A 25,500-nucleotide genomic window follows, 5' to 3' on the forward strand; every position below is an offset into this window, starting at 1 on the left:
GGTGGGTTGTGCGGGTGAAACCCCTCCCTGGGGCTGTGGCCAGCCAACGGTGAGGCAAGGTTGCAGGGTGTGGGCAGTCGAGGTTAGCAGCCACTGCAGGATCTGAATCCAGATTGGTGCTGAGAACCCCTTGGGCTCCGACGTGGCCTTTTAAAGCCAGTGAGGAGGTTTTCTGGGGGCCCAGAAGCCCTGAGCCCATTGGCCAGACTTCCTGGGAGAACCAGAGTGGATTTGCATGAAAAAGAACACTGGTTCATTGAAATTCTCCTCGTCTTGAGTGAAACAAAATCACAAAGAAAAGGAAAGTTTTAATCCTGAGCAACTTCACCGCTGAGGGGTGTTTTGAGCTTCTAAAAATAGAGAGGAAATGGGTCTCTTTGGGTCACTCCAGTCACCGCCTCCCCAGCCAACCCCCCCACCCAGTCAAGGCCAACCTCTCGTGCAGTGGGAGACAGCTCTCTCTCCGGCAGATGCCCGCAGTGGGTGCCGTGCACTTCTGGAGCCGGACGCAGCTGTCCCCCCCAGGACCCCAGCATGCCGGACAGCAGAGTGGCCCCCCAGGAGAGCCGGCTGGATGCGAGCCTGGGAACCACCCAAGAACACTTGGGAACCAGGTAAGTCGGAGGTCGGTCTCTGTCCACGGAGCCTCTGGCCGAGCTCTGGACTTGACTCTGCTGTGTGAACCTGGGCAAGCTGCCTCACTCTCTGAGCCTCAGTCTCTTCATCTGGGAAATGAAGGGAAGGGTCTGGATGGTCTCTAAATGGAAGAAGCCCTGGACTGGGACATGTGTCACTTGGAACTGTCTACTCCCCTGTGTGGCCAAGAGGGGCTCAACCGAGGAATGAGGGCATGAGTAGGGGGCAGCAGGTGGATGGAGGAAGTTTTCAGTCAATAGGAATATTCCCCTGTCTCCTCAAGGGGGCCTTTGGCTTGTGGGGTCAATGACAGACAAGGACAGGGGAGAGCCAGAGGATCCGGCTCCAGCTTGCTGTGTGACCTTGGTGGGTCCCTGCCCCTCTCTGGGCTGCAGCTTCCCTGTCTGTACATGAATGCAGTGGTTGAATTTTCCCCAAAGCCCTCCTGCTGTATGCATTCTGCTAATCTGTGATTCAGAGGAAGCGGGTTCCATTTGTCAGCCATTCACTAGTGCCCACTCTGGCCCAGGCCCTGTCCATCCAGGGAGTGGGAGCATCCTGAGAAGTTGGGACCCAGCCCTGGCCCAAGGAGCCCCCAACCAGGAGGCAGGGAGAAGGCAGACACATGGAACCCCAGGGTCCAGATGCCTGTGGTCTGTGCCCAGGAGGAACACAGACCAAGAGGAGGAGGGAAGCTTCTAACGGGAGAGTCTTGAGACAGGCCTTGGATGGTCAGGAGGGCACTAACAGTTGGAGAGGAAGGGCCATGCGGGAGGAGGGACCAGCGTTGCCATGGGGAGAATATGAGAAGGAAGCCGGGGAACTCAGGGAAGGGAGAGGCCTGGGTGGCTGGAGTGCGGAAGGAGAGAAGGACAAGGGAGAAATGCCGGGGCTGAACCCTATGGGGAGAAGTTGCCAGGGTTTGAGCTACAGAGTGAATGGCCATTGTTCTCAATGAGGGGTTACGAGGAAGGAAAGATGGAGCAAATGGAATAAATGTGAAAGTGCCTCACAGGCAGAGGCCCCTCCCAGGGCTGGAGGCCTGGGCCCTGCCCTGGGTCTGCAGAGAACAGAGAACGGACTCCTGTCCTTCCAGAAGCAGGGGCTCCTTACCTGCAAGACCTCCAAGAGCATGAGGTCCAGCCCCCTCCCTGGACATAGGCCACACGCAGAGGGTCAGTGGGGCCCTCAAGGTGGGCTGGCTGGAATTCCCTCACCCTGGGGAATGGGCTCACAGAGGCCTGGACCTGCTTTGCAGACTCCATAAAAGGGAAGCAGCAGAGAGCCCCAGGCTGGGGCAGGGCCGGGAAGGGTAGGTAGATGAGGAGCCCTGTGGGGGAAGAGAGGGCTGAAAACTCAGGGTCAGTCCCACTGCTTTCTTGCTTAGCGACTTCGGGTAAGTTGTTGAGCTTCTCTGAGCCTTAGTATCACCGTCTGTACAAATGAAGACAAAACGCCTGACCACTATTAACCCTGCAGAAAATCTGGACAGATTGTATCAGCTGGTGTGTATGAAATGCTGTCAAAGGCACGAGGGCCACCCCTCACAGGCATAGTGAACCTCCTAGCAATGCCTGGGAGTTCTCTTAGCAGGCTGCGGGTGCTCATGCCTTGGGTTCCCATCCAGCTCTGCTCCAGACCTACTCTGATTCTGGGCAAGTCACCCTCTCTGAGCCTCAGTTTCTCCATCTGCCAAATGGGGATGATAATGCCTGCTCTGTCGGCCTTGCAGAGCAGTCGTGAGGAGAGAACTCTGAACCCTTGTTTAACTTTGTTCTCAAGTCAGAGGCCATTACAGCTGCTGTGTTGCCCCTCCAGGCCGGCCCCAGCAGCGAAGGGCTCTGTCTCAGGCTTGCCTATCTGTCCTGGCCTTGTGGCCATGGGCTGGCTGCTGTTCCTGGGGGACGGTGGGCCTACATTCCTCCAGTAGCCTGAGAGGGGCCTTATCTTACCCCTTTCCCCTTCCAGGGTTGCAGAGGGGAGGCCGGAGATCAGGGAGGTGGAGACTGGGCAGAGGAGGGTTTGCACACCAGGCTGACTCACATGAATTCCCTTTTGTGCCACACCGCTTGCAGGGTTTGAGGGAAGGAGCCGGGCCAGGGCCAAGAGAGGCTGGGTCTGCTGGGCTGGAGCCAAGACGGGTCAGGTGCTGATCTGGCAGCTTGTGCTCTGTGTCCTTTGAGGCTGCGGCTGTAGACCATGCCATCCATCAGGAGTACCCATTGGAGTAGCCCTGTTAAACTCTCGGTGCAGGAGGGACACCAGCCTCCCTGAGCCTGAAGAAGCCCAGGTTGGAGGAAGGGCTTCAGAAGAACCAGAGAAGGGGACAGTTCATCCTGGGTTTGAAGGGTCGTGGATGCCCTAGTGGCAGGCAGGGGCATCCTGTGGACTGAAGGTGTGGTTGTGGAAGAGTTACAGGTGGCCGTCAGACCAGTCGGGTTAACTCCTAAGCTAACTCCTAGGTCTGGATAGGCTGGTGTGGCCAGACTAGGGGCAGCCAGGCATGAGGGCTGCCAGAGCCAGAGGAAGAGGCAGCTAGGAGCCCTGGCAGGCATGGAAGCAGCAGAAGCAGAAGGAGAGCCTAGTTTGGGGAGATGACTCTGGCAGCAGTGAATACAGGCTGGAGTTGGAAGGCAGACGTCAGGAGAAGGGAGCCTGCAGAGTCAAGCCTGGCCCAGGGAAGGATGGTGAACTCTGAACTGGCCATATTCCCCCTGGGCTCCCAGCTTCCTCTCCCAGCCCTGCCTGCTCAAAGACTGGGTGCCGAGAGGAGTTCCCTCAGAGCCAGGACTGTGGGGCAGGCACAGGAGTCTGCTGCAAGCCCAGTGAAGAAGGCTGTTCTCACTGATAAAGCTTTCCAAGGATGATAGGGAGTGAGCTCCCCATCTCTGGGGTGTGCAAGCCTGGGAGGAACAAACCTAATGCAAATGCTATGGAAATGATACAGGCATCCTTAAGAATATGGAATATCCAGGGCCTTCTAGTTTTCCCAACTTCCTCCCCCTCACTTCCCCATAATATGAGAAATGGTTATCGTAGAGTTGCCTTTTCCCTCTTATTTTGGTATCTTTATTATCTATCTGTTTTCATAAGTATACATTCATCTATTCAAAATTATTTATTGTTGAATATGTCAGGTACTATGCTAAGAGAATATCATAGAAAACAAAACAAGCCCCTAACTTGAGGAATTAACATACTTGCAGCAGAAGACAGACATGAACAAATAATTATATAATTACCTTTTTTTTTTTTTTTTGTAAATTTATTTATTTTTGGCTGCTTTGATTCTTCATTGCTGCGTGCGGGCTTTCTCTAGTTGCATCGAGCGGGGGCTACTTCGTTGTGGTGCGCGGGCTTCTCATTGAGGTGGCTTCTCTTGTTGCAGAGCATGGGCTCTAGGCGTGCGGGCTTCAGTAGTTGTAGCACGCAGGCTCAGTAGTTGTGGCTTGCAGGCTCTAGAGCGCAGGCTCAGCAGTTGTGGCGCATGGGCTTAGTTGGTCTGCGGCATGTGGGATCTTCCCAGACCAGGGCTTGTACCCGTGTCCCCTGCATTGGCAGGCAGATTCTTAACCACTGCACCACCAGGGAAGTCCCAATAATTATACAATTACTTATTAAACTATAAGTGCAAAAGGTGCAATGAAAGAATTAAGGGGAAAAAGGAGGGAATGTGGTCATTGCCACTGAATTGCATACTTAAAAATTATTAAAATGGAAAATATTTAATTTCTTAAGGTCTGACTCGGAGGTTGGTGAAGTTTTCCTTGGGAAAAGTAACTTTTAAGCTGAGACCTGAAAGAGGAGTAGGAGTTGGTAGGGAAAGATCTTTCTAAGAAAAGGGCATAGCACGTGCAAAGGCCCTGAGGTGGGAAGGAGCTTGTAGCATTTGAGAAACTAAAAGACCAGTCGGCACAGGACAGAGGACGTGGGAGTATATTATAAGTACCACAGGAAGGCAAGGTCAAGAGTCCCAGGATAAAGGGCAGGGCACATCCCAGAAGTCAGAATCCCTGGGGCAAAGTAACCCTGGGCGTAGACCTCTTTTTTTTTTTTTTTTTTAACTATTATTTATTTATTTTATTTTATTTATTTGGCTGCATTGGGTCTTAGCTGCGGCATGCGGGATCTTCTCTGTGGCTCGTGGGATCTTTTGTAGCGACTCTGTGTTGCGGTGCGTGGGCTTCTCTCTAGTTGTGGTGCTGAGCGTGCGAGCTCAGTAGTTGTGGTGCGCGTGCTCTCTAGCTGTGGTTGGCTGGCTCCGGAGTGCGTGGGCGGGCTTCTCTCTAGTTGTGGCACACGGGCTCCAGAGCATGTGGGCTCAGTAGTTGCGGCGCCTGGGCTTAGTTGCCCCGTGGCATGTGGGAACTTAGTTCCCCAACCAGGAATAGAACCCGTGTCCCCTGCATTGGAAGGTGGATTCTTAACCACTGGACCACCAGGGAAGTTCCGGTCCTAGACATCTGAATACAGGTCTGGATGCCTTCAGGATGCAGGTGAGCCCAGGCCAGCACTGAGTTCCTGCAGGGGCTGTAGAGTCACTGGCTGGGGTCAGTAGAGCCCAAGCTGGCCTGGAATCAGAACGCTGGGCTGGAAGCTGACTCACTCTGTCCCTAGGCAAGTCCCTGAATGGTAGACTCTCAGGCCAGTGGGGTTTTTTTAGGTCACTGAGTCTAACGCACTCTGTCACAACATTCACATATTGTCAACCTACCCTGACTTGAATACCTCCAGGGATGAGGAACTCACTACTTATCTCTTTGTCCTGCAAAAGACATGGGCAGTGGTAGTGGGAGAAAGTCCTATATCACCCTGGGTTCTATGAGTGCCCCCTGGGTCCTGGCTCTAGCCCTCCTCCCCAGGCAGCCCTGGCTCCTTGCAAAGGAGCCTGTGAGGAACATTTAAAGTCAGGGCTGGAAAGGTGCTTTGGAAACTGCAAAGGTTGCAACCATGTGAAGGACATCTAGGACCTAGCTTGGACTCTAGCCCCAAGCAGCTGTAAAATAAGAATTTACATCTGCAAAATATAATAGGTTGTGTGTAAGCAAAATTTTCATATAGTGAAATGTACAGATATGAGTATAATTTGATGACTTTTGACAAAAAGTATATACCCCTGTAATCAACAACTCAGTAGAAATATAGAACATTTTTATCAGCCCAGAATGTCCTCTCTGCTCCCTTCTAGTCAACTCTCACCCCCATTTGTCCTTAAGCAAACCAGTTTTGAACAGCCACTATTTTCTGGCCGTTCTTGAACATCGTATAAATGGAATCACACAGTACGTACTTTTCTGTGTCTGGCTCCTTTCACTCATCATGATGTTTGCACGATTCCTCCATGTTGTGAAGTGTTTCAGTAGTTCATTCTTTTGTACTGTTGGGTAGAATGCCACCGTGTGGCTAGACAATGATTTGTTTGTCCATTCTCCTGTTGAGGGCATTTGAGTTGTTTCCGGTTTGGGGATTTTATTAATAAAGCTGCTACAAACTTTCTTGTATAAGGTTTTTTGTGGACATATATATTCATTTCCTTGGAGAAGACCCTAGAAATACAACTGTTGTATCAAAAGATAGGTATATGTTTAAAGAAGCCACTAGAAGTTTTCCAAAGTGGTCATGCCATCACCGAGAGCAGTTTCTGTTGCTCCAGATCTTTGTGAACACTAGATATTGTTAGTCTTTTTAATTTTAGCTATTCTGGCGGGCGAATAGTGGTATCTCATTGTGGTTTTAATTTCCCTGATAATGATGTTGAGCTTATTTTCATGTGCTTACTGGCCATTTCTATATCTTCTTTTGTGAAGTGTCTATCCAGATCTTTAGACCATTTTATAATTGTGTTCTTAATCCTTTTATTATTGATTTGCAGAGATTTCTCTGTATATTCAGGATATCAGTCCCTAACTAGATACTTGTATGGAAAATATTATCTCCCAGTTTGTGGCTTATCTTCATTTCCTTAATGGTGTCTTTTGATGAGCAAACATCATTTTATTTGATAAATCTAATTTATCTAAGTATTTCTTTTATGGTTAGTGCTTTTGCGTCCTCTCTAAGAAATCTTGGCCTGTACTAAGGTCATAAAGATACTTTTTTCTATGTGTTTTACTAGAAGCTTTAGCCTTTACATTTAGGCCTATGATCCATTTCAAATTAATATTTTCTTTTTTCCCACATTTTTATCCAGTTATTCAAGTGCCATTTATTGAAAATGATTTTTTTTTTCAGTATTAAATTGCTGTGGCTCCTTTGTTTAAAAAAACAAAAGTCAACTGTCCATATGTATGGGCCTATTTCTGGATTTCCTTCCATTGAACTATTTTTCTATACTTATGTCAACACACACTGTCTTCATTACTATATCTTTTTATTAAGTCTTGAATCAGGTAGTGTTGGTCCTCCAACTTTGTTCTTTTTTTTTTTTTCAAGATTGTTTTGGCTATCCTGGGTGCAATAGGCAGCCTCTAAGATGCTCCTCAATGATTCTTACCTTCTGGATTCTTGTGTAATCCCTTACCCTTGAATGTGGGCCAACCTAGTAACTCATTTCTAAGAAGTAGAATATGGCAAAAGTGATGGAATTTCACTTCAGAGATTTGGTTACAAAAAGACCATGACTTCATTTTTACTGCTCTCCCTCACTTTCTTCCTTGCTTGTTCTGAGGGAGAGGCCCAGGTGGCAAGGGCCTGAGGGAACCCTCTGGTCAACAACCAGTAAGGATTTGAGACCCTCAGCCCAACAACCTGCAAGGAACTTAATTCTGCCAACAACCGCAGGAGTGAGCTTGGAAGCAGATCCTCTCCCAGTTGAACCTTCAGATGAGAACACAGCCCTGGCTGACAGTTTGATGACAACATCACAAGAGATTTTGAGCCAGAGGCACTCAGTTAAGCCACACCTAGATGTCTAACCCACAGAAACTGTAAGATAATAAATGTTTGTTTTTTAAGCCACTACGTTTTGGGATACTTGTTATGGAATAATAGGTTACTAACACAATAGTTCCTTTTTATTTCCATGCAAAATTTAGAATTATCTTGTCAGTCACAACAAAAAGACTGCTGGAATTCTGACTGAGAATGAACTGAATCTATACTTCAAGTTGGGGAGAATATCCTGATCAATGAACATGGTATGTATTTCCATTTACTTAGGTCCTTGATTTCTCTCAACTATGATTTGTAGTTTTCAGTTGTAGATGTCTTACACATGTTTTCCTATATTCCTAAGAATTGTATGGGTTTTGATACTATGTAAATTGTATTTTAAAGTTAATTTTCTAATCATTTGTTATTTATATAAAAATACAATTGATTTAAAAAAAATTGACCTTGTATCCTGTGATATTACTAAATTAATTTATTAGTTCTAGTGTTTCTTTTTATAGATCCCCTAGGATTTTTTATATATGTAATTTGTTATCTGTTATAATTTGTTATCTGTTATAATTTGTTATTTGTTATATTTGTTATCTGTTATAATTTGTTATCTATTTTAAAAGATAGTTTTACTTCTTTTACTTCCAATCATTTTGCCTTTTAATTTTTTTTTTGCCTTATGGCACAGGCTAGGACCTCCAACATAATGCTGAATAGAGGTAGTAAGAGTGGGCATCCTTGTCTTGTTTCTAATATATTTAGCATTTCCACTGATCTTCATTCCTTCTTGTAGATCCATGTTTTCATCTGGTGTAATTCCTATCAGCCTGAATAAATCCCTATAGCATTTCTTGTAGTGAAAGTGTCTTAGTTAATCTCTTGCTGCTTAACAAATCACTCAAAACTGTGGTGCCTCAAACCAACAACAATCATTTATTATCTCTCATGGTTTCTACAGGTCAGTAATTCAGGAGCAACTTAGTTAAGTGGTTCCGGCTCAGGGTCTCTCATGAGGTTACAGCCAAGATGTCAGCCAGGGTAATACTCATCTGGAATTGGAAGACCCTCTTTCAAGCTCACTTATAAGGTCATTGGTAGACCTCTGTTCCTCATTGGCTGTGTTAGTTTCCTGTTGCCACTTTAACAAATTACCACAAGCTTGGTGGTTTAAGACAGAAATTTATTCTTTCACAGTTCTGGAGGCCAGAAGTCTGAAATCAGTTTCACAGGGCTAAAATCAAGGTGTCAGCAGGGCTGTGCTCCCTCCAGAGGCTCTAGGAGAGAATCCGTTCTTGGCCTCTTTCATCTCCTGGAGGGTACCCACATCCACCCTTGGCTTGTGGTCGCACCACTCCAATCTCTGCCTCTGTGGTCACATTGCCTTCTCTTCTGTGTGTGTGTGTCAAATCTCCCTCTGCCTCCCTCATGTAAGGATACAAGTGAGTGCATTTAAGCCCACCTGGATAATCCAGGATAATGTCCCTGTCTCAAGATCCTTAATTTAATCACATCTGCAAAACCCTTTTTTAGGGGGCGGGGAGGGGAGGCATGTAAAGGCATGTAAGGTAATATTCAGTTTCCAGAGATTAGGAGATGAATATTTGCGGGGGTGGGTGGGGCATTTTTCAACTTACTACATTGGTGTTGCCCAGAGAATTTAGTTTTGCCAGTGGACCTCTCTATAGGCTGCTTAAGTGTCTTCTTGACATGACAGCTGGTGGCTGGGCCCAGGGCCGTCTCAAAGTCTTCTTTACTCATATGTCTGATGCCTGAGGTGGTAAGACTCAGTAAGTTGGGATTGGGAACAGCTGGGGAGCCTCAGTATCTCTCTCTCTCTATTTTTATGTGGCTTATTCACATGGTCTCCTTCATGGTGGCTTCAGGGTATCCAGATTTCTGACATGGTGGGTCAGGGATCCAAAAAGCGTGTATCCTGAGAGAGTCAGCTGAAAACCGTATCACCTTTTATGATCTAGCCTCGGAAATTACATAGTGTCACTTATACTACATTGTATTTGTTAGAAGCTGGTCATTAAGGCCATCCCATATTCAAGGAGAAGAGAATAAAACTCAGCCTATTGATGGGAAGAGTGTAAAGAATTTGCAGACACGATTTCAAACCATCACAGAAGTGCGCTGGTGAAAAATTCTCCCATCCTGCATTTAAATGAAATGTCATTATTTCACTTTGTTTTTAATTGAAATATAGTTGATTTACAATGTTGTGTTAGTTTCAGGTGTCCAGCAAAGTGATTCAGTCATATATATATATAAAAGAATATATATATAGATAGATAGATTATTTTAGATTCTTTTCCATTATAGGTTATTGTAAGATATTGAGTATAGTTCCCTGTGCTATACAGTAGGTGCTTGTTGGTTATCCATTTTATATTTGCTTTCATTTTGAAAGATGTTTTTTGAAAGATATTTGATGTTGTCTCACAGGTAACTGAGGATCTGTTCATTTTTTTTAATATAACAGCTTTATTGAGATATAAATTACATGCCATAAAATTTACCCATTTAAAGTATAAAATCCAGTGGTTTTTAGTATATTCCCAGAGTTGTGCAAACATCACCACAGTCCATTTTATTTTATTATTATTTTTTGTGGCTGTGCTGTGCGGCATGTGGGATCTTAGTTCCCTGACCAGGGATGAACCCGTGTCCCTTGCAGTGGAAGCACGGAGTCTTAATCACTGGACCTCCAGGGAATTCCCCACAGTCCATTTTAAAATATTTTCATTACCCCAAAAGAAACCCTAGACCCATTAGCAGTCACTCTCCATTTCCCCTCAAGCCTCCAGCCCTAGGCAACCACTAATCTGCTTTTTGTCTCTATAGATTTGCTTATTCTAGACCTCTCACTTAAATGAACTGATATAATATATCGTCTATTGTGAATGGCTTCTTTCACTTAGCATGATATTTTCATGATTCATCCGTGTCATATCATGTATCAGTACTTCATTCCTTTTATGGCCAAATAATGTTCCAGTGTATGGACATGCCACATTTTGTTTACCCAGTCATCAGTTGATGGACATTTGAGTTTTCATTTTCTGGCTATTATGAATAATGCTCCAGTGAACATTTATGTACAAGTTTTTGTATGCACATATGTTTTAATTTCTTTTGGGTATAAAGCTAGAAGTGGAATTGTTTGGTCATATAATAACTCTATGTATAACCTTTTGAGGAACTAGCATACTGTTTTCCAAAGCAGCTGCATTACCACCAGCAGTGTACAAGAGTTCCAATTTCTCCACATCCTCACCAGCACTGTTAGTATCTGTATTTTATAAACAGCCATTCCAGTGGGTATGAAGTGTTATCTCATTCTGGTTTTGATTTGCACTTCCTGGTAGCTGATGATGTTGAACATCCTTTAATGTGCTTGTTGTCCATTTGTATATCTTCTTTGGGGAAATGTCTATTCAAATCCTTGCCCAGTTTTAATTGGGTTATTTTTCTTCTTTCTTTCCTTTCTTGTTGTTGCTGAATTGTTAGAGTTCTTTATATATTCTATACAATTCTCTTATCAAATAAATGATTTGCAAATATTTCCTTCCATTCTGTGGGTTATCTTTTCACCTTCTTGATGGTGTCCTTTGAAGCACAAAGAGGTTTAATCTTGATGTAGTCCAATTTACCTGTTTTTGTTTTGTTGCTTGTACTTTTGGTGTCATAGCTAAGAAGGCTTTGCCTAACTGAAGTCCACCTCCGTGCTTTCACTACCCAGGGTGTGGGTTCCATACCTGGTCAGGCAAATAAGATCCCACAAGCCATGTGGCGTGGCCAGAAAAAACCCAAAAAACAAAAAAAGTAACAACTTAAGTCCACATAGATTTTCTTCTAATATTTTTACAGTTTAAGCTCTTACATTTTGGTCTTTGATACATTTTGAATTAATTTTTTGTGTATGGTATGAGGAAAGGGTCCAACTTTATTCTTTTGCATGTGGATACTGAGTTGTCCCAGCACCATTTGTTGATTTGTACCATTTGTTGAAAAGTATACTTTCTGCATTGAATTGTCATGGCACCCTTGTTGAAAATCAATTGACTATAAATGTGAAGGTGGATTTCTGAATTCTATATTCTATTCCATTCATCTATATGTCTATCCTATGCCAGTATCACTTTGTCCTGATTACTGTAGTGTAGGTTTATAGTATGTTTTGAAATCAAGAAGTGTGATCCTCCAACTTTGGTCTTTTTCAAGATTGTTTTGTCTATCCTGGGTCTTTTGAAGTTTTCATAGTAATTTTAGACCAGTTAATTTCTGCCAAAATGCCGGCTAGGATTTTGATAGAGATTATGTTGACCTGTAGATCAATTTGGCTATCTTTTTTTTTTAAGTTTTTTTTTTAATTTATTTATTTTATTTATTTATCCCTGGCTGTGTTGGGTCTTCGTTGCTGTGCGTGGGCCTTCTCCAGTTGCGGTGAGCGGGGGCTACTCTTCATCGCAGTGCATGAGCCTCTCATTGCAGTGTCTTCTCTTGTTGCAAAGCACGGTCTCTAGGCACGTGGGCTTCAGTAGTTGCGGTGTGTAGGCTCAGTAGTTGTGGTTCGTGGGCTCTAGAGCACAGGCTCAGTAGTTGTGGCGCATGGGTTTAGCTGCTCCGCGGCATGTGGGATCCTCCCGGACCAGAGCTCAAACCCGCATCCCCTGCATTGGCAGGCAGATTCCCAACGACTGCACCACCAGGGAATACCCAATTTGACTATCTTAACAATATTATTATTGCCATTTTCACAATATTAAGTCTCTTGATCTTGAGATGCCTTTGCATTTGCTTAGCTCTTTGTTAATTTCTTTTAACAATGTTTCATTCTGCTCAATTAAAAAATCTTTTTTCTCTCTAGTATTTGGATTAAATAATTTCTATTATTCTGTCTTCATGTGTATGAACTTTTTTGGGGGAGGGGGTAGTTTCCAATCTGCTGTTAAGCTCATCTGGTGAATTTTTCATTTCAGAGATTGTACTTTTCTTTTTTTTTTTTTTTTTTGCTATTTTTTTTTTTAATGTCTGAAACATTTATATTAACATATTTCCATACATATTTCCATACAAATACAAATATAAGATTTTTAGAAATTTCATGTAATGTCTGAAACATTTATATTAACATATTTCCATACATATTTCCATACAAATACAAATATAAGATTTTTAGAAATTTCATGTAATGTCTGAAACATTTATATTAACATATTTCCATACAAATAACCCAATGAAAGTTTAGTATTAGTTGTTTTGTTTGTTTTTTTATACTGCAGGTTCTTATTAGGCATCAATTTTATACACATCACTGTATACATGTCAATCCCAATCACCCAATTCAGCACACCACCATCCCCACCTCACCGCAGTTTTCCCCCCTTGGTGTCCATATGTCCATTCTCTACATCTGTGTCTCAACTTCTGCCCTGCAAACTGGCTCATCTGTACCATTTTTCTAGGTTCCACATACATGCATTAATATACGATATTTGTTTTTCTCTTTCTGACTTACTTCACTCTGTATGACAGTCTCTAGATCCATCCACGTCTCAACAAATGACTCAATTTCGTTCCTTTTTATGGCTGAGTAATATTCCATTGTATATATGTACCACCACTTCTTTATCCATTCGACTGCTGATGGGCATTTAGGTTGCTTCCATGACCTGGCTATTGTAAATAGTGCTGCAATGATCATTCGGGTGCATGTGTCTTTTTCAATTACGGTTTTCTCTGGGTATATGCCCAGTAGTGGGATTGCTGGGTCATATGGTAATTCTATTTTTAGTTTTTTAAGGAACCTCCATATTGTTCTCCATAGTGGCTGTATCAATCTACATTCCCACCAACAGTGCAAGAGGGTTCCCTTTTCTCCACACCCTCTCCAGCATTTGTTGTTTGTAGATTTTCTGATGATGCCCATTCTAACAGGAGTGAGGTGATACCTCATTGTAGTTTTGATTTGCATTTCTCTGATAATTAGTGATGTTGAGCATCTTTTCATGTGCTTCGTGGCCGTCTGTATGTCTTCTTTGGAGAAATGTCTATTTAGGTCTTCTGCCCATTTTTGGATTGGGGTGTTTGTTTCTTTGATATTGAGCTGAATGAGCTGTTTATATATTTTGGAGATTAATCCTTTGTCCGTTGATTCATTTGCAAATATTTTCTCCCATTCTGAGGGTTGTCTTTTCGTCTTGTTTATGGTTTCCTTTGCTGTGCAAAAGCTTTGAAGTTTCATTAGGTCCCACTTGTTTATTTTTGTTTTGATTTCCATTACTCTAGGAGGTGGATCAAAAAAGATCTTGCTGTGATTTATGTCAAAGAGTGTTCTTCCTATATTTTCCTCTACGAGTTTTATAGTGTCCAGTCTTATATTTAGGTCTCTAATCCATTTTGAGTTTATTTTTGTGTATGGTGTTAGGGAGTATTCTAATTTCATTCTTTTAAATGTAGCTGTCCAGTTTTCCCAGCACCACTTATTGAAGAGACTGTCTTTTCTCCATTGTATATCTTTGCCTCCTTTGTCATAGATTAGTTGACCATAGGTGCGTGGGTTAATCTCTGGGCTTTCTATCTTGTTCCATTGATCTATGTTTCTGTTTTTGTGCCAGTACCATATTGTCTTGATTACTGTAGCTTTGTAGTAGAGTCTGAAGTCAGGGAGTCTGATTCCTCCAGCTCCATTTTTTTGCCTCAAGACTGCTTTGGCTATTCGGGGTCTTTTGTGTCTCCATACAAATTTTAAGATGATTTGTTCTAGCTCCGTAAAAAATGCCATTGGTAATTTGATAGGGATTGCATTGAATCTGTAGTTTGCTTTGGGTAGTATACTCATTTTCACAATGTTGATTCTTCCAATCCAAGAACATGGTATATCTCTCCATCTGTTGGTATCATCTTTCATTTCTTTCATCAGTGTCTTATAGTTTTCTGCATACAGGTCTTTTGTCTCCCTAGGTAGGTTTATTCCTAGGTATTTTATTCTTTTTGTTGCAATGGTAAATGGGAGTGTTTCCATAATTTCTCTTTCAGATTTTTCATCATTAGTGTATAGGAATGCAAGAGATTTCTGTGCATTAATTTTGTATCCTGCAACTTTACCATATTCATTAATTAGCTCTAGCAGTTTTCTGGTGGCAGTTTTAGGATTCTCTATGTATAGTATCATGTCATCCGCAAACAGTGACAGTTTTAATCCTTCTTTTCCAATTTGTATTCCTTTTATTTCTTTTTCTTCTCTGATTGCCGTGGCTAGGACTTCCAGAACTATGTTGAATAATAGTGGTGAGAGTGGACATCCTTGTCTCGTTCCTGATCTTAGAGGAAATGCTTTCAGTTTTTCACCATTGAGAATGATGTTTGCTGTGGGTTTGTCATATATGGCCTTTATTATGTTGAGGTAGGTTCCCTCTATGCCCACTTTCTGGAGAGTTTTTATCAGAAATGGGTGTTGAATTTTGTCAAAAGCTTTTTCTGCATCTATTGAGATGATCATATGGTTTTTATTCTTCAATTTGTTAATATGGTGTATCACATTGATTGATTTGCGTATATTGAAGAATCCTTGCATCCCTGGGATAAATCCCACTTGATCGTGGTGTATGATCCTTTTAATGTGTTGCTGGATTCTGTTTGCTAGTATTTTGTTGAGGATTTTTGCATCTATATTCATCAGTGATATTGGTCTGTAATTTTCTTTTTTTGTAGTGTCTCTGTCTGGTTTTGGTATCAGGGTGATGGTGGCCTCATAGAATGAGTTTGGGAGTGTTCCTTCCTCTGCAATTTTTTGGAAGAGTTTGAGAAGGATGGGTGTTAGCTCTTCTCTAAATGTTTGATAGAATTCACCTGTGAAGCCATCTGCTCCTGGACTTTTGTTTGTTGGAAGATTTTTAATCACAGTTTCAATTTCATTACTTGTGATTGGTCTGTTCATATTTTCTATTTCTTCCTGATTCAGTCTTGGAAGGTTATACCTTTCTAAGAATTTGTCCATTTCTTCCAGGTTGTCCATTTTATTGGCATAAAGTTGCTTGTAGTAGTCTCTTAGGATGCTTTGTATTTCTGCGGTGTCTGTTGTAACTTCTCCTTTTTCATTTCTGATTTTATTGATTTGAGTCCTCTCCCTCTTTTTCTTGATGAGTCTGGCTAATGGCTTATCAATTTTGTTTATCTTCTCAAAGAACCAACTTTTAGTTTTATTGATCTTTGCTATTGTTTTCTTTGTTTCTATTTCATTTATTTCTGCTCTGATCTTTATGATTTCTTTCCTTCTGCTAACTTTGGGTTTTGTTTGTTCTTCTTTCTCTAGTTTCTTTAGGTGTAAGGTTAGATTGTTTACTTGAGATTTTTCTTGTTTCTTTAGGTAGGCTTGTATAGCTATAAACTTCCCTCTTAGAACCGCTTTTGCTGCATCCCATAGGTTTTGGGTCGTCGTGTTTTCATTGTCATTTGTCTCTAGGTCTTTTTTTATTTCCTCTTTGATTTCTTCAGTGATCTCTTGGTTATTTAGTAACGTATTGTTTAGCCTCCATGTGTTTGTCTTTTTTACGTTTTTTTCCCTGTAATTCATTTCTAATCTCATAGCGTTGTGGTCAGAAAAGATGCTTGATATGATTTCAATTTTCTTAAATTTACTGAGGCTTGATTTGTGACCCAAGATGTGATCTATCCTGGAGAATGTTCCGTGCACACTTGAGAAGAACGTGTAATCTGCTGTTTTTGGATGGAATGTCCTATATATATCAATTAAATCTATCTGGTCTATTGTGTCATTTAAAGCTTCTGTTTCCTTATTTATTTTCATTTTGGATGATCTGTCCATTGGTGTAAGTGAAGTGTTAAAGTCCCCCACTATTATCGTGTTACTGTCGATTTCCTCTTTTATAGCTGTTAGCAGTTGCCTTATGTATTGAGGTGCTCCTATGTTGGGTGCATATATATTTATAATTGTTATATCTTCTTCTTGGATTGATCCCTGGATCATTCTGTAGTGTCCTTCCTTGTCTCTTGTAACATTCTTTATTTTAAAGTCTATTTTATCTGATATGAGTATAGCTACTCCAGCTTTCTTTTGATTTCCATTTGCATGGAATATCTTTTTCCATCCCCTCACTTTCAGTCTGTATGTGTCCCTAGGTCTAAAGTGGGTCTCTTGTAGACAGCATATATATGGGTCTTGTTTTTGTATCCATTCAGCCAGTCTATGTCTTTTGGTTGGGGCATTTAATCCATTCACGTTTAAGGTAATTATCGATATGTATGTTCCTATGACCATTTTCTGAATTGTTTTGGGTTTGTTTTTGTAGGTCCTTTTCTTCTCTTGTGTTTCCCACTTGGAGAAGTTCCTTTAGCATTTGTTGTAGAGCTGGTTTGGTGGTGCTGAATTCTCTTAGCTTTTGCTTGTCTGTAAAGCTTTTGATTTCTCCATCAAATCTAAATGAGATCCTTGCCGGGTAGAGTAATCTTGGTTGTAGGTTCTTCCCTTTCATCACTTTAAGTATATCATGCCACTCCCTTCTGGCTTGCAGAGTTTCTGCTGAGAAATCAGCTGTTAACCTTATGGGAGTTCCCTTGTATGTTATTTGTCGTTTTTCCCTTGTTGCTTTCAATAATTTTTCTTTGTCTTTAATTTTTGCCACTTTGATTACTATGTGTCTCGGCATGTTTCTCCTTGGGTTTATTCTGTATGGGACTCTCTGCGCTTCCTGGACTCGGGTGGCTATTTCCTTTCCCATGTTAGGGAAGTTTTCGACTATAATCTCTTCAAATATTTTCTCTGGTCCTTTCTCTCTCTCTTCTCCTTCTGGGACCCCTATAATGCGAATGTTGTTGCGTTTAATGTTGTCCCAGAGGTCTCTTAGGCTGTCTTCATTTCTTTTCATTCTTTTTTCTTTAGTCTGTTCCGCAGCAGTGAATTCCACCATTCTGTCTTCCAGGTCACTTATCCGTTCTTCTGCCTCAGTTATTGTGCTATTGATTCCTTCTAGTGTAGTTTTCATTTCAGTTATTGTATTGGTCATCTCTGTTTGTTTGTTCTTTAATTCTTCTAGGTCTTTGTTAATCATTTCTTGCATGTTCTCAATCTTTGCCTCCATCCTTATTCCGAGGTCCTGGATCATCTTCACTATCATTATTCTGAATTCTTTTTCTGGAAGGTTGCCTATCTCCACTTCATTTAGTTGTTTTTCTGGGGTTTTTTCTTGTTCCTTCATCTGGTACATAGCCCTCTGCCTTTTCATCTTCTCTATCTTTCTGTAACTGTGGTTTTTGGTCCACAGGCTGCAGGATTGTAGTTTTTCTTGCTTCTGCTGTCTGCCCTCTGGTGGTTGAGGCTATCTAAGAGGCTTGATGGGAGGCTCTGGTGGTGGGTAGAGCTGACTGTTGCTGTGGCGGTCAGAGCTCAGTAAAACCTTAATCCACTTGACTGTTGATGGGTGGGGCTGGGTTCCCTCCCTGTTGCTGTGGCGGTCAGAGCTCAGTAAAACCTTAATCCACTTGACTGTTGATGGGTGGGGCTGGGTTCCCTCCCTGTTGGTTGTTTTGCCTGAGGCCACCCAACACTGGAGCCTACCCGTGCTCTTTGGTGGGGTTAATGGCAGACTCTGGGAGGGCTCACGCCAAGGAGAACTTCCCAGAACCTCTGCTGCCAGTGGCTCACGCCAAGGAGAACTTCCCAGAACCTCTGCTGCCAGTGTCCTTATCCCCGCGGTGAAACAGAGCCACCACTCGCCTCTGCAGGAGACCCCCCAACACCAGCAGGTAGGTCTGGTTCAGTCTCCTCCAGGGTCACTGCTCCTTCCCCTGGATCCCGATGAGCACACTATTTTGTGTGTGCCCTCCAAGAGTGGGGTCTCTGTTTCCCCCAGTCCTGTCAAAGTCCTGCAATCATTTCCCACTAGGCTTCAAAGTCTGATTCTCTAGGAATTCCTCCTCCCGTAGCCGGACCCCCAGATTGGGAAGCCTGACGTGGGGCTCAGAACCTTCACTCCAGTGGGTGGACTTCTGTGGTATAAGTGTTCGCCAGTCTGTGAGCCACCCACCCAGCAGTTATGGGATTTGATTTTAGTCTGATTGCGCCCCTCCTACCGTCTCACTGTGGCTTCTCCTCTGTCCTTGGACGTGGGGTATCCTCCTTGGTGAAGTCCAGGGTCTTCCTGTCAATCTGTACTTTTCTTATACTATTTTTATGTTGCGATTCTGCATCTGTTCATCAGTTATCATTTTTTCTTTAAATTATCAAACGTGTTAGTAGCTGGTTTTTTGTTTTTTTTTTAAATTATTATTTATTTATTTATTTTTGGCTGTGTTGGGTCTTCGTTTCTGCACGAGGGCTTTCTCTAGTTGCGGCGAGCGGGGGCCACTCTTCATCGCGGTACACGGGCCTCTCACTATCGTGGCCTCTCTTATTGCGGAGCACAGGCTCCAGACGCGCAGGCTCAGCAGTTGAGGCTCACGGGCCCAGCTGCTCCGCGGCATGTGGGATCTTCCCAGACCAGGACTCGAACCCATGTCCCCTGCATTAGCAGGCAGATTCCCAACCACTGCGCCACCAGGGAAGCCCAGTAGCTGTTTTAAAGTCTTTGTATATTTATTCTAACATCTGTGTCATACCTGAGTATGTTTCTATTGGCTGTTTTTTCCCCTTGATTTTGGCTCACATTTCCTGCTTTTTCAGATGTCTGATCATTTTTTGTTATATGTTGGATACTATGATGATATGTCAGGAGTATGCTGATTTGAAGAATTTAAAAATACATGTGCATTAAACTAGTGTCTCAGCCACAATGCTCTGCCTTTCTGAGTCAGTTGCTCCTAAGAAAACCCACGTTGCTGAAGTGTGTGGAGAGGGATAAGGAGCTTCAGAGAGCCTCACCCAATTTTAGGCAGAGCATACGGTGGTTCAGAACATGAAATCTGGAATCAGATTGCCTGGATTTGAATCCCAACTATTCCAATTACAAGCTGTATAACCTTCAGCAAGTTACTTCATCTCTTTGTCCTTCCATTTCCAATTAAATGGGGGATTCTAATTTAGTACCTACTTTATAAGATTGTTGAGATAAGTAAATGAGTTAACACGTGTAACTCAATTGGAACAGCACCTGGCACATACTAATTGCTCAGTAAATGTTAGTTCTCACTTTTAAAAACATGAAACCATGTTCCCCTAAAAGACCAGGCTCCCACAGCTCTGTGCCTCCACCTCATGACCCCCTTGCCTGCCATGCTCACAGATACCTCTCCTGTATACAGGCCATGTACGTGCCTCTCTCCTTCACCCTCCTCTTTAGACTGTGGGCTCCTGTAGGTCAGGGACCAAGTCTGGGAGCCAACATTCATATGCTGCAGGGACACGACACCCCTGTTGGTAGAAGTCTAACTCCCAGCTTTGCCCCCAACCTGACACCATGAAGTTCCTCTGGCCGAGGAATGGGCAGTATTCTTCCTTCCTCTCATCTCCTTAGTAGAAACATGGAAAACCACCTATCATCAGAGCTGGGACTTAGAGACTATCCCTTCCACCCCTTCATTTTATAGCTGGAGTAACTGAAGTCCTAACAGGAGAAGTGTGCCCAAAGTCAAACTCGTGGTACTTCAAATAAAAATGGCAAGTGATGGGAGATGGCAATTTTCTAGGAGTCTTTGCTTTGTGTTGGAATTATGTCAACTCCAAGCTTCATACTGCTCTCCCAATGATGATTCAAAACACCAATTGACAGTTATCTGTGTCTGTCATCAATACAACATAAGAAAATGGTTTGATGGTTTAAACCTTGCCTATATACAAAATTTTTCAAAATTTTGGAGGAAGGGTATAAAGAAGGGTCTAATGATGAATGATTGGAAGCAGGAGTTTAGAGGGCCATGGGATGCCCACCTTTCTATACCTCCTGCCCTTTTGCCCCTGCCCCACCCACTCGAATCACCCAGTAGACCTGAGACTATTGAGGTATAGCCTGTTGGTTAAGAGCATAAACACTGAAGCCCACTTGCCCAAATTTGCATCCTACTCTGCTAACTGAAAGACCTTGAGCAAGTTACATAATCTCCTTGTACTTCAGTTTCCTCATCTGTAAAGTGGGGATAGTGATAGGAATTACCTTACAGGGCTGTTGTGAGGATTAAATGTGTTAATATATGTGTAAGGTGCACAGAACATTGCCTGGCACACAGTTAGTGCTGCATACCTGTTAGCTATTAGCCATTACTATCATTATTCTTGCCTTGTTTTACCCCGGCTCCTCAGGCCTGGGAGCCTAGTAACACCCGACCTCGTAGCCTTGTCTCTGCCTGGTGCAGCAGAATTCCAGCTCAGGCCCCCAAATCACCAGTCATAGACAGAAAACTGGAAGGCCCTCTGTCTGTGACTTATCTGAGGAAACTGAGTCCCAGAGAGGACCAGGGACTTGCCCAAGTTTACCCAACTAAGGTAGAACCTGGGCTAGAATCCAGATGTCCCAGTGCCCAGGGACTTGTCTTGGGCATGACCAGACTCCTTCCAGGCTTTGCAGGGGAGCTCAGTGTGACTGTGCAGACTGTGTAATTAGCTAGACAGGGTTAAACACTGAGCCACTGCCAAATGGGTTAGAAGTCAGCTGGCTGGCGGGACGGCCCCACCCCCATGGATGGTGGGAGCCAAAGTGAAGCTGGGACTAGCCTTTGGCCTCTCAGCAAACACTCTGCTGTTGGGCCCTTAGACTGTGGGCTCAGTCACAGTCAAGGGCCCCTGAGTGCCTGCCCCAAATATGTTCCTTCTGGTGGATCTGGGGGGATATGTCTTAGACCACCCTTGCCCTGTCCTCACCCTTTCCAAGAGACCATGGATCCCCAAAAGATCTCTGCATTGGCCAAGGTCCCCCTGTGAGCTGGGGGACGAAGGCCAGGGACGGTCCACAGCCTGAGTCTATGACCAGGGCCCTGTATCCTTTTCTGTCTGCACCAGCCTCCCCTGCGGCACCATTGCCTGTGACGCTTGCCCTCTGCCTCTCATAAAATAAACCTTCACCCCTATCCAACTTTCTCCCTTTAATTTCACTGTACCCCCTACCCCAGCCTGGGTCTGGTGACCCCACAGTGACCTTGAATGCATCTTTGTTTATTGACCGTCAGTCCCATCATCTCTAAGCCTTCGAGGCAGGGACCAGGCTCACTGGGCTCACCTCTGCCCCCAGGCCCCCTGCAATGTCTGTAGAGGAGGCACTCAGTCAATAATCATAGTAGGAAGGAGGACCCTCAGGGAGCCGTCAGTCATGGGGCAGGAAGAGATCATTTCCAGCTCTGAGAATATGGGCTTAAGATTTTTATCTCATGGTAGACAATTATGTTTTAAAAAGTAACACCCAGACGCTAAATGTTAAGTGCTCTGGGATGGGCTCAGCCAGGGCAGCTCCAGGAAGAAACATGAGAGCTGGGGGTCCCTCCCAGAGGGCTTCCGGAAGGAGGAAGGGTCTGAAGAACAGTTGGAAGCTTCTGCCAGGGGGAGGCAACCTTGTGGCTTTTGAGAGGGGATAGAAAGGGAAGATGACACATTTCCCAAGCCCTCCTGCCTAGAATAAGCCCATTTGCCCAGCCTCCTCATCAGTTTGGAAACTCTACATCCAGAGTGGTTGTCGAGCTGCCCGGGAGGGGCTGAGGGATCTGGGCATATGTTCCTGCTAGCCGAAGTGAGGACATTTCTCCCGCCATCCCCACCCACATCAACCCCCAGTGCCAACTCCAATCATCAACAACAGTGCTCTGTCCTCACTAGGAAAGCGGGAGGAGGAGGAGAAGAGGGGCAGCCCGTATTCTCTTCAGGAAAGAGGAAGAGTCCACATTCCCTTCTGGGGTTCACTGGGTTGGTTGTTAATATAGCATGGGCTTCCAAAGCCCCCTGGGTGCCCTGAAACTGCAAGAGAGCATCTGGAAGCATTGATGGCGGGGCAAGGGGAGGGCTTCTAGCAGGTTCTCAAAGGGCTCATGACTCATGGGAGGCTCAGGACCAACACCCCGGACCCAAATTGTCAGGGTGCCCTGAGGTGGCAGTGGGCAAGGATCACTGGGGAAAAAGGCCATTAAGAAACTGGAATTTGGGGCGTCCCTGGTGGCGCAGTGGTTAAGAATGTGCCTGCCAATACAGGGGACACGGGTTCGAGCTCTGGTCCGGAAAGATCCCACATGCCGCAGAGCAACTAAGCCTGTGCACCACAACTACTGAGCCTGCGCTCTAGAGCCCGCGAGCCACAGCTACTGAGCCCGTGGGCTACAACTACTGAAGCCCGTGTGCCTAGAGCCCGTGAACCACAACGAAGAGTAGCTCCTGCTCCCGCAACTAGAGAAAGCCCATGTGCCCCAAGGAAGACCTAACGCAGCCAAAAATAAATAAATAAAATAAATAAATTTATAAAAAATAAAATAAAATAAAATAAACTGGAATTTGGGACTTCCCTGGTGGTCCAGTGGTTAAGACTCCACGTTTCCAATGCAAGGGGCACAGGTTCAATCCCTGGTTGCGGATCTCACATGCCACACAGCCCAGCCAAAAAACAAACAAAGAAACTGGAATTTGAAAGGGCAGAATTCTCTTGAAGTTGGTGTGCTGGTAGTGACATGCCAGCTTAGTGTAGCAATCTGGAAGTCATCTGCCATCTGACTGGGTGGAGGGCCTTGGAATAACTCCTGCCCCATCCTGCTGCTATGCCCTGACCCTTAGCCTTCAAATTAGGACTTAAGTTCCCCCTAACACCCAGTGGGACTGCCTCCATTTTTTTACTTCATCCAATCCCCACTCACCCCAAGGCAGTTGGCAGGTGAAAACTAAGGTGGGGAGGTAACTCTGGGGTGATGGGAGTAGGAGGCGAAACAGCACAGTGATTGGGAGGGAGGTTTCTAGAGAGCATGGCCCAGGTTTTAGAAGATGCAGGTTTACTGCCACAAACCTGAGAGTCTCTGGAATGAGGTGGCAGTGGAGGGGGCGTTTGAGGACAGAGGGCAACGTGCAGAGATATTGTTACCATGGAAGAGGGGCTTGCCAGAGGCAATGTGAGATGGAGCTGTTGGCTGAATTTCATGATGCAAATAATGATTAGATCTAGCTTATGTGGTGTCCTGGTTTCAGGGCCAGTTATGGAGACCTGGATTTCAAATGCCATCTCTGCCTCTTGCTGGGTGTGTGACACTGAACAAGTCTAAAACTCTCTGGGCCTCTGTCACCTCACCTGCAAAATGGGACTATTACTACATTCCACATTAGGTTGTTGGGAGAATGCAAAGAGCTAACGCACATAAAGCACTTGGCACAATACGTGCATTTAGTAAAGAAAAGTTAAAAAAAAAAAAAAATGCAAACCTCCTGCCCAGCCCCTGGGGCCCAGGGCTGGCTCCAGGTGGAGGGCCCAGTGGCAGGAACAGTGTCGTCGTGTGGCTCTACCAAGGATGACAGCCAGCACACCCACCTGCACTGGCATCTAGGCCCCTCCCCTGCCTCCCGCCTTCTTTATGTAAGCCTCACAGGTGAGCAGCTAGGACCTGCGCCAGATGGGTCAGAGGTATCTGGGGCCACACCTCACCTGTAGCCCAAGGCAGGATGGGGCGGGTCCCTACTGATGCCCAGCCCCACTGCATCATCACCTGGAACCAGGGGACCCAGCAGCACTGGCTCCCACACCCATGATGCTTTAGCTGAAGGAGCACAGGGGATGTTGAGCTCTGTGCCTGCCAGCCCCAAGGAGGAAGGTGAGCGCCCTGCAGCAGCCAGACCCTCTCGGCATGCAGTCCTCTCTAAGTCCTCAGTGGGGTTCTTCCGGCTGGGAGTCAGGAATCACAAGAGAGATTTCAGGGGGACTGATCTTTGAGGTGAGACAGGCAGGTCGTGCAGACTAAAGAGCAGTGGGGGGCGTGGGGTCCACTGTGCAGGGGAAAGGGGAAGCCAGTGGGAAGCAGCACTGCAGACTAGGTCACTGCTTTGAGAGCTCCAGCCTGTGCAGAGGGACCAGCCTGTGTGGCCAGGATGGTGGGATTTGGAGGAGGCACTGCTCCTCTCCCTACTTGGGGTTTTCAGGATTTGGGAAAGTATTTGGGCAACGCCCGCCATTGAAAACATCCTGTGGCGTATAGGAGTAGGGTTCTCCCTTTGCCCCCAGAACAGAGAGAGGTGAGAACCAGAACAAGAAACGGGAGTGTGGGGCGGGGCGGTTGCCAATAGTGGGCAGGAGTCTTTGCAAAGCAGGAGGCCAGAGAATTTGATGTATTTGCTCATCCTGGTGACCGATTGGCCCTGGGGACTAGAGAGCCCAGAGCCCAAAGACAGCCGCCTCCTGCAATGCTGTGTTGTTCTTGATGCGATCAGAGCATGTGGGCTTAGGAGGCAGTAAATTGCAGTCAGGTAACGAGGCCGGGAGCCAGGGAGTCATGTCCAGGAAGGAGGGCAGGTGCCCCCTAGCCCAGCCAGGCCACGAGGTGACTCACGCTGTGTCTCTATTGCAGGGTGGTTTTGTGGTGCTGGACCTCTCTGGGGCTGATGCGGCTCTCCCAGGGAACGCTGGGACAAGCTCTCTGAGGTTCTCGCTCTTTCCCCGGTGAGCTCGCAGGGTGTGGCCACCCCTCGGGGACCATGCCAGAGGCACTCCTGCTCAGGTCTGCCAGCTCCACCCTGAGGACCATGTAAGGAACAAGGATCCCACCCTCTTCCCACCTCCCGGCCCCCACGCTGCCTCCCAGGGAGAGTACCCAGGCTTGGCAGGGTGCCTGGACCCCCAGACTTGGATTGGGAATTTTCACCCTGCTTAGTCACCATCCTAATCTCACCAAAGAATTTCCTCCTACTTATTCCCCAAAAGATCCATGAGAGTTCACCAGTAAGGGTGAGAGCTGTGGATGTACTAAGCACTTTACATGTATCCTCTTATCCTCACAACAGCCATAGGATTTAGGCAGAAAACCTAGGCTCAGAGAGGTACAGTGACTTGTCCAAGGTCGTACGGCAAGTAAAGT

The 25,500-nt window shown here is 45.0% G+C and overlaps 1 protein-coding gene across 1 annotated transcript in view; it reads left to right on the plus strand.

Moving 5' to 3' along the window:
* Positions 1-519: 519 nt before the first annotated feature.
* The window catches only part of ACSBG1 (acyl-CoA synthetase bubblegum family member 1), a 55,033-nt gene continuing 30,052 nt past the window's right edge, over positions 520-25,500 (plus strand). Inside the window, exon 1 of the mRNA XM_068537372.1 lies at positions 520-614. Within this exon, the coding sequence (XP_068393473.1) occupies positions 535-614 (80 nt within the window). The 5' untranslated portion in view covers positions 520-534. The remainder of the gene's footprint in view (positions 615-25,500) is intronic.

This window comes from Eschrichtius robustus, chromosome 1, assembly GCF_028021215.1.
Source record: "Eschrichtius robustus isolate mEscRob2 chromosome 1, mEscRob2.pri, whole genome shotgun sequence".
Classification (NCBI taxonomy): Eukaryota; Metazoa; Chordata; class Mammalia; order Artiodactyla; family Eschrichtiidae; genus Eschrichtius; species Eschrichtius robustus.